At 35.0% G+C, this 9,308-nt stretch overlaps 1 protein-coding gene across 2 annotated transcripts; it reads right to left on the bottom strand.

Annotated features, from left to right (window-relative positions):
* Positions 1-2,644: 2,644 nt before the first annotated feature.
* Positions 2,645-7,544, bottom strand: LOC133830753 (agmatine deiminase). Of its 2 annotated transcripts, none has more exons than XM_062260812.1 (10): positions 7,244-7,544; positions 6,220-6,333; positions 6,027-6,116; positions 5,837-5,921; positions 5,331-5,386; positions 5,118-5,196; positions 4,407-4,541; positions 3,949-4,103; positions 3,489-3,647; positions 2,645-3,127 (listed from the first exon to the last, which is right to left on the bottom strand). In XM_062260812.1, exons 1-10 carry the CDS (start codon positions 7,328-7,330, stop codon positions 3,038-3,040), a joined length of 1,050 nt encoding a protein of 349 aa, XP_062116796.1. In that variant the 5' UTR covers positions 7,331-7,544; the 3' UTR covers positions 2,645-3,037. The 2 variants fall into 2 exon arrangements, with proteins under 2 accessions (XP_062116796.1, XP_062116795.1); XM_062260811.1 differs by having other exon boundaries at positions 3,949-4,181; positions 7,244-7,536.
* Between the last annotated feature and the right edge of the window lie 1,764 nt (positions 7,545-9,308).

Raw genomic sequence — 9,308 nt, 5'->3', positions numbered from 1 at the left:
TTCTTCTGTCCTTGCCTTCGGGCAATTCCTCTTGATGTTCCCTACCATTCTTCATTGAAAACATGCCTTCGATCAACATTCCCCAGATAGCGTCTTCTGCACCTAGTGCGCACTAAATAACTACTCCAAACCTCATCGATGTCCTAACGGCCGCACTGAACACTATGAACTCTCTTGTCAAGACCAGAAGTAATAAAACTAATAGGGGTCTTTCTTTCCTAGTTACTGGGTCTCCACCCTAACCTGATCCTGGACATGGGGATACCATTGCCTGAGCTTTTCGCCCAACGACTCTCTTACTCCATGTCTCGTCTCCTGCGTCCTTTATAACAAGGGCCCTCCTTACTTCTGAAGCGTAGGTAACAATCTCCCACACTAGAGCGATCCTAATACTCTGGGCCACCCTAGGGTTCAATCCTCGAATGGATCGCTCCTTTCCGGGCCACATCTGTTGGTACCAAATCAAAAGCGAATTTGGCCGACCTACCAAGCTCACTGACATACTCTGTCATTGTCTTACCATCCTGAACCGAGTTCATAAACTCATTGGTCTTTGCAATTCAAACTGCATCACAGTAGTGCCTCTCGTTGAACCATTGTCTGATTTTCCTTCCAACCCACCATGACAACATTCCGGGTCTGGGATACAACTTCCCACCACGTTAGGGCATCCTCCCACAACATGTACATGGCACAAGCCACCCTATCACTGCCTTTCGCTCCTATATAGTCGAGGACGGAGCTAACCATGCCCGTCCGCTATTCAACTCTGAACGAGTCCAAACCTCCCTCAAGAACTGGAGGATAACACATCTGGAATCTTTCATATAGTAATTCCCATTTGTTTCCACCCTTAGGTTAGGTCGTAACTAGTGCCATTAATGCCAACTCTCACAGGGCAGCATTCCCTGACAAAACCCACTGTCTCAATCACTTAATCTCTTCCTCTTGCCTTTACAATTCAGCTTGCATGCCAGCAAACACCTGTCGCCAATCCCAGGGCCGACGGATGATTCTAGCCTCAGCTGCCATCATTCACACTGCCTGATCCACTTGACTGCCTTGGATACAAAACTTCCAAATCTATCTACAGCTGAAAACCTTGATACTCTTGTCTAGAACTATACCATAACAAGGCCAAACAACACAATAGCCATATATTATACATACCAGGACACAAATCCAAAATACTCATGCATCACTCATCAAACCTCAATCCTACAAAACATAAACATATCCATCATGCTCTCTATTCTAGAAGATAAGGAAACTCAAATAAGTAGTTAAACAATTATTCCATTTAATACCAACCAACCCTGAGTCGAGCTTGTCTCTTGTAGCGAGCGTACATGTTCGGTCAATCTCCAGGAACCATAAACCTTGGCACACTCTGATACCAAGTTGTAACGCCTTACTACCTTAGAATCGTTACCCAGTGATTTATAAATGTGAAATTAGCTCACTAATCAAGGTTTTAGGTTAAAAAGTGTGATTAAATCAAAATAAATACTCATTTAACGAACGTTAAATATAAAGAGTTGGTCATTCATTAAAATTCGTAAAAATGTTACATTGAATCCCAAAATACTGTTTTGAAATACATTTGCAATCCAAAGGTATGGTACAGTCGACCTAAGTGAAAAAATCGAACATTTACCACGTGTTCCTCAAAACAACCCCAGCCGCAGCGGCCAGGTAGACCAAACATGTACACACCGCTCCATGCCCTCCAACTCATGGTTGTTCAACCTTTTTCCTTGCCTTTACATGCACCACAGAGCACCCGTGAGCCGGGGCCCAACAAGAGAACTTCAAGCACATCATACAATAATTTATTTCAACAAATACATGATCAAAACAACAAACAATTACCAGTCCTTGAAGGGAGAATGCTTGACCAAGATCCCAAGCTCGGATGGTGCTCACGATGCGCCTCAGTGGAGATTGGAGAAGTATTGGAATACGAATTGGACTTTGCAATCAAGCTCCCTCAGGATATCAAGCAGATGAGGTGACTAGCCTAAAGGAGTACCTGAGGAGTTCACAATGTGAGCTCGCCCAAGCGTGAATCAAAACGAAAATAAGAATCACTTAATATTCATTAATTAATCTAATGTTGATTAGTCACGATAAAATAGGAATCTATTATTTAAGTGTATTTATTTATAATAGATTCATTTACCCAAATTTGAGTGTTTGATTTGTAAACAATCAAGTAACCAAGTTCATTGATTAAAGGAAAACCTAGTACACTGACCATCTTGTAAATAAAGAGGTCACGATGTAACATGTAAGCTATATTAAAATACTTCAGAAACTGCACTAAAGAGAATTGAATAAAATACACTAATAGAAGGAGGCTAGTTTTTTTTTTAACCAAACCACCATATAAATTGAGTGTCTTTTTCTTGGTTACATCTTTCAATCCTCGAACTTATAACAGTTCTCATATAATATTTAGTTGATGAATTTTCGAGTCAACAAATATTTTTGCCAAAAAATTTGAATATATTTTGCTAAGAAAATATTAACGTTTAAAAGAAGGGACCATGTAATATATATATATACATATTACTTATATCATGTAATTACACTAATTCTCAAAAAGACTGAAAACATGGGATAGAGTAATTAAGATCCTTCAAGTGCGTAACTCACTAATTACATTCAATTCTAATTATACGTGCTTCCAAATACAAAGTTAATTTTACATAACGTGACATCGCCAAAAAAATAAAGGGTCAACCAATACAGGAGTAATAATGAGTCCCTCGGAATATTCAATGACGTAGTCGAGAATTTGTTTTATTTGTATATCTTCAATGAATTTCATTTCATTTATTTAGTGTTTTTTAATCATTCAATGATACTGATTAATTGATTTATTAATTAACTAGTTTAACTGTTTATAATTAAAACAATAAAAACAAAGGAAATAATTTTTGGGGGTGAAATATTTGGTGCAGTATATGAGAAATAAAATGATAGAAATTACACCATTTTAAAATTTTGGGTTGAAGATGCAGCAGTGAGCCGATCATTTTGGAATGGTTGGCTGTTGCTGAGTTATGCAATGTATATTTCCACCTGCCAGAACAATCTCCCTTGCACCTTCAATTCCTACCACCTGAATCAGTCAACATATACAATTTTGGTTTTAGTATTAAGCAGAAATTTAAGAAACAAAGAAAAAAAATCTAACATAATAAAATTATTTATCTTAATGGGTTTTGTTAATTAGTATTATAATTTTATTTGTTTGTACAGTATACAATGTAAATATTTAAATGTTTCAGAGACAACAATTTCATGTGAAGTAGAATTCATATCAACTACATGAACTTTTCATTTTTGTTTGCCCTTAAGTCTAACTCTGTTTTCGTCTTTTTCCTCCCTAAATAAATGTATGGGCATTAACCAGTATATTGTTCCAAAAAATATTCAAATTGCAAATCTAATTAAACGAATTAACTGCAGCATTTGCTTACTTCATGATTTGGAAAGGCTTGAGAAACGACTCGAATTGCCTCTTCATCCCATTTCTGATCCCCAAATTGGGGTAGAATGACTCCACCGTTAGCAATGTAGAAGTTTGCGTATGAAGCAGCAAGTCTTGTACCAGCAAGTCTTGGTTTAGCTTCATTATCCTTTTGTGCAAATATTGAAAACCAGAGAAGGAAATAAAGTACCATAAGAAACTTATCAAACAAACATGGAAAATGAAGACAGGGAAGAATTTCCTCAGCAATAACTAATTAAAATTTACTTGATTAAAGTATTCACTTTTTCTGGCAGTGAATTGTGCATAAAGACATAATATGATAACTGGGCACATTTATATGTCAAAATACTATTTAGAACTGTAGGCTTCAGTCTGCTTACAATGAAACAGAGTGTTGGAGTAAAAGCATTATGAAAATTTATAACTATAAGCTTGTAACTCTTTACCGTTAAAACTCCATTAGCCTCTTCTTCAGTCATGTACAATGGTCCTGGTATGTGAAGTTTTATTATTTCAATACTCCTGCCTAGGGCATCGGTAGAATTGGAGAGAACAGAAAAGGCCTCTGCTGATCGCTCATACTGAGGATCCGTTTCATCATCTGTCCAGGACAACATAACAACTCCAGGTTTCACAAAGCAGCACAAATTGTCAATATGACCATTCGTGTCATCATCACCTATTAAGCAATATTGTAAATAATTTAAGTTCAGTAATATATAGTACATACATTAGGTAACATACGAGAATGGTTTAGATTAAATCACACACATATACATGTTTATGGGAAAGTGCTAACCAAATTAAACTTTATAAATTTCATTATCTCAACGCAGAGCACAGAATAGATAATATGTAAATTATAATGAGCGATTCACAAAGTAACTATGGTAGGGTTATATACCATAAAGTCCACGAGGCAACCAAATAACCTTTTTGATTCCAAGATATGCCTTCAGGACATCTTCTATTTGTACCTTACTCAAATGTGGATTCCTGTTCTTATTCAAAAGACACTCCTCAGTGGTAAGGCAAGTTCCTGAAGATAGAAAAGAGGTGAAAATTATAGGCAGAAACTGGAACCACAATTTATTTAATTTTTTCTAAACAGGAAAAAACTCCTAATGATTCATTAAAAGTTCATAAGTAGTTTTAAATGCTGACTCAATAATGTATATACTACTATAACCAAATGAAATCAAAAGTCTGAAATAACTTAGAACTCAAGGTCCAATTTCATTCACTAGATGAACTAGAACAAGGTTGTAAACTATACACAGGTTTGAACAGATATACAGTAAAGCTCAAGGCCATTCTTTTACACACAGACAATATCACAGTGATAACAATAGATATTAGATAGCATAATCTTTTCATTAAGATAGATGCAACTGTTCCTATGTGCAAAATGTTGAGAGAAAGTTGAAGCAAGCAGCAGTAACAAATGGTAATAATCATGAAAGTATCTTTCAGATACCGGGCCTCCTTTTTTTTTTCTTTCCTTTTCCATATTTTGGTTCTTCTGCATCTACAAATGGACTAAACAAAAAACCAGGCATATATAGACATATTATGTAGGCGATGATTAATCTGCTGTAACGACAGAAATATTTACCTTCTCCATCCACGTGGATGCTTCCACCTTCAAGAATTACAGACTGGGAAAACCTTGGAAGCTTCTCAATTCCCAGAATCTAATAGAAAATAATTGTTAGTGAAGCAGATGAGAAGTCTCCAAAAATACAATCTAAAATCTAAAATTATGAATAAGCAAACTTTCATCCATTTAACCTTCCATAAGAAAAAGAAATAATTCATTCACACTCACCTTTTGTGCCACAAGAAGGTCATGGCTCCAATCTAGATAACAGCCATTGTCAATACCTAGAAATTTGAAATTCAATTCCATTTTAGCTTTTAAATGATATTAAGAAACTTTCTATCATATCCCCTAATCATGTAATTACAAAACCATTTTCCTAGTTCTGCAATCTGAATATGGGTACTAGTGTATTATAAAGGGTATGTGTAAGTTCTTCTATACAATTGATAAGAACAGATATTGGAACTTACAACCAGCATTTATGAGCTTCACTGTCTTACTCTTGATTTAATTCTAGAATGTAAGATCACATGCTAATGATTGGCGGGAAAAATCTAGAGTTGTTGCTAGAACATTCTGAAGTTCAGCAAAGTTTCCTTATATTTGTATAATATGTTTGACTTATGATGCTAAATTCTGTCAACAAATGTTCCACGTAGACAAAGCTACAAAAACACATTCTATTTAATGTTAGAAATGTCAGATTAGCTTCTACCAATTCTCAAACTTACCTCCCCAACTATTAAAATTCCAATCAATGCCAGCAACTTTTCCTTCGAATGTAGAAGTAGTGAACCTGCTTTTTCTTACAACAAACTAAACGAAAAGAAAATATTTTAAACTAAATACATAAAACTAAAAATTAAATAAATAAATACTCAATCAGTGTAGCCAAGAAAAAGTGAAAAATCAGAATCTCACAGTTGGTCCAGTATCACGAAACCACGAATCATTCATACTCATCTCAACAACCCTGATATGTTCAGGTAGCTGATTCCGTGCATTGCTCCACTGATCATGTAATGATAAAAAAATTTCAAATCAGTTAAGAGTTAATTAATTACAATTTGAAAGATCAAAACTTCCAAATTTAAGACATATTCTAAGTTCTAACCTGAGAAGCACTTGCACAGACAGTCACTGGCTCAAACTTTGAGATAGCAGAAGCTACCTTGACAAATACACATTGAGCAGGGACTGCATTATTTCTCCAGTTATCTGAGCGATCCTACAAGCTCAAAAGGAAGGTTAATGTTAGACAGAACCATGTTAACAGAAACCTCATAGCATCATTAATCTATCTTAAACACAGAGAAAATATTAATTGTCAAAATACAGAGTTATACCAAGGAAATTTAGAAAAATAGAACAATGAAAGAAAATAAGGATGATAACATGTAGATGTAAAAAGGGGAGAGAGAAAAAAGAGAATGAAAATAAAGATTGCAAGAAAAAGAGAAGAGTAATATGTACATAGTTCAGCTAATCTCCTATTCTCTACCAGCATCAACAGAGATAAAAAGCTTGTCTTAACTGAGAGTATAAAGCAAAGGCCTTGATCCTACGTTTTATATCCGAGGATAATCCTCGTAGCCACTAATATTATTTCTCATAAGACGATATAGAAGAAGGCACTATTTAAAGAATTCAAAATGTTTTGTTTGTTTGTTGTAGTTGTTGGGTTTTTTTTTTTTTTTTTTGGCTTTATAAAAAGAATAATAGCTCACAACTGTAAAACTCGTGAATACTCATCAAAACAGCATGTTCTTTCAAAGGAAAACGATCGAACACATGTATGCATAGCAGTAGAATAGCTTAAAAGAAGAACAAATACCATCTTTACTACAGAGATTCAAATTGACAGGTTATAAACATAAAACCCAGTTCTCAAACAATATAAAATAATCAGAAAACCCAAATCAAACAAATGAAACCATAAACTGATGAACATAAAAAACCGATACTATCTTACTTAGGTGCCAGCTTTTAGAATTATTAGTTAAATCAGTATCTATCCATTGCATTTTCCTGGATAAGGAAACTGTCTAATATGTACAGATCAACAGAAAGAAAAAAAAAAAAAAACTGATAGTACCAAATTAAGAAAATTGATGAAAAAGATGAAGAAAAAGACTTACAGGCCAACCAAGCCAGCTTTGTGAGTGGGGTTCAAATTCTCCAGGCATGTAAAATCCATGGGAAGCCGGGGTGCCTTCGATATCCATACGGTCTCTCTCCGACGAAAAGTAAAATTGGGTTCGAAGGATGACTAACAAATAGTAAAGGCAAAAGGCTAAAGAGGCGCACAGAATGAGTAAACGACAGAGGGAATACCAAACAATGTCTTAACTTAACTCGAATCTTTTTCCTCAAATTAAAAAACAATTTTTTAAGATACCATGAAAATGACAGTTTGATAGTTTAGGAATAAATGTTTAAATGTTTGTTAGGGTGGATGTTGATTAGAGAGGATGCAGAGTTGATGAAAGATGGATCATATAAAGGTGGGAGAGGACAGGAGGGATGTAGAAGTGGAGTGATAAATCACTATTTATTAATGAAATTATTAAATTATCTTCATAATTATTTTTTAATATTTTTTAAAGGATATTTTTGTAATTTTAAATAATTGAGAAGTAAGAGTATGAATCATTTCATTAAGGAAAAGATTGTAAATGGTAGGTTTGAGTAGATTTGTTTCTTTCTTTCCCATAATCTTTCTTGCCAAACAAGACCTCTCTTTCCTCTCATGTACTCTCCATCCACCCACATTTTCCTCTTACCAAACATAATGTTAGTTTTGGGGTGCTTTTTCGGTGCATCTCTTTATTTGGGTATACCGGTACACCCCACTCAGTATAAGTATAATTTTCGGCGCAATTTCTTTATGAACGTGTACGTTGTAGTTATTTCGAACATCCTACAAATTTTTAGGAAATTTCGAATGATTTATAGTGTCGAAAACATATGTAAAACATGCTATTTTGTATGCGTATAAAACAACATGTGCAAAAACTATTTGAGCCCTATTTTTTACACTGTAAAGTATTCGAAATTTCGTAAAAATTTGCTAAATGCTCTAAATAAGTACAATGTAAACAATCATAAAAAAATTGAGTTGAAAATCATCCAGGTACAGAAAATAGATGGGGTTGTACCGTTATACCAAAAAATAGGATGTGCATTGTAGAATATCCCTTAGTTTTGAGAATAAAGTAGTAGGAAATTCTGTAGTGCACCCCAAAAATGGGATGCATCATTGCACATTTACTGTTGAGCACGAAGATAGTTGTAATCTTAATATTTTATATGTTGGTGTATATTGTATTTATTTAGAACATTCTGCAAATTTTCGAGAAATTCTAAATATTTTAATGTGTCGAAAAGAGAATTTAAACATTTTGTTGTACGCGTACTTTTTTTTTTTATACGTGTGTGTAACAACCTATTTGAATTATAATTTTAGTGCAATAAACTATTTAGAATACCTCAAACTTTGGAGGTTCTAAATAACTAATGTTGACTGCTTTTTTCACTATCAACATTAAAATGAGAGATTAAAGAAATAAGTAATACAAATACAAGGATTTTTACGTGGTTTAGGTTATAAAAAAATCCTAGTCCACGAGTCTCTGGTATTAAGAGGATTGGACGCTTGTTATGGCAAGTTCCAATGGTGTATTCTCAAGCAGCATTTAGATTGCTCTCAGTACAAGGTGTTTTCTCTCTAAAAAATCGAACCTCTTATAATGAGACTCCCAACCCTATTTATAGAGGTTGCGGTCATTAATACTAATCATCAGTAATTAATACACATTCTTCCCATTATTGGGGGATTAATACAAATTCAATGCATTGGGCTGCATTGAATAGAGACCACGGCCCAAGCGAGATCTGCGGGGCCCACCGCAGAAAAGTACTTACTTTATGGGGAACATGCCCCAGGTACTGTCAGGGCGTGCTATAAGTACCTCCATGCCAGACGGCGTAGTGGAAGTGTGAATTATTGAGTTGTACACTCGACAACACTGTTGACGGATCGCCCAAAAAGGTTTTCAGACGATCCTCTGCCGCTATAAACCCGCACTAGTTGACACCTGACATCTTATCTTAGGTCCAAGAACCAGAATCTCGGACCTGGGAGATAACTGGGGGAGGAGAGTCCTCGCCTTAATTGCCTGAGCTGGAAAACCTCCAGCTTTG

The sequence above is a fragment of the Humulus lupulus genome, chromosome 4 (genome assembly GCF_963169125.1).
Source record: "Humulus lupulus chromosome 4, drHumLupu1.1, whole genome shotgun sequence".
In the NCBI taxonomy this organism is placed as follows: Eukaryota; Viridiplantae; Streptophyta; class Magnoliopsida; order Rosales; family Cannabaceae; genus Humulus; species Humulus lupulus.
Note: the sequence above shows the minus strand (reverse complement) of the source record. Positions and strands in the feature narration are given on the sequence as shown.

What these genes read in the sequence shown, in the direction of transcription:
- LOC133830753 (XM_062260811.1), bottom strand. Translation starts at nt 7,330, where the DNA reads ATGGATATCGAAGGCACCCCGGCTTCCCATGGATTTTACATGCCTGGA. An exon ending in GAATTTTAATAGTTGGGGAG is followed by an intron (nt 5,387 to 5,836) that starts GTAAGTTTGAGA and finishes TCAAATTTCTAG; the next exon opens with GTATTGACAATGGCTGTTAT. An exon ending in GTTGCCTCGTGGACTTTATG is followed by an intron (nt 4,182 to 4,406) that starts GTATATAACCCT and finishes ATTGCTTAATAG; the next exon opens with GTGATGATGACACGAATGGT.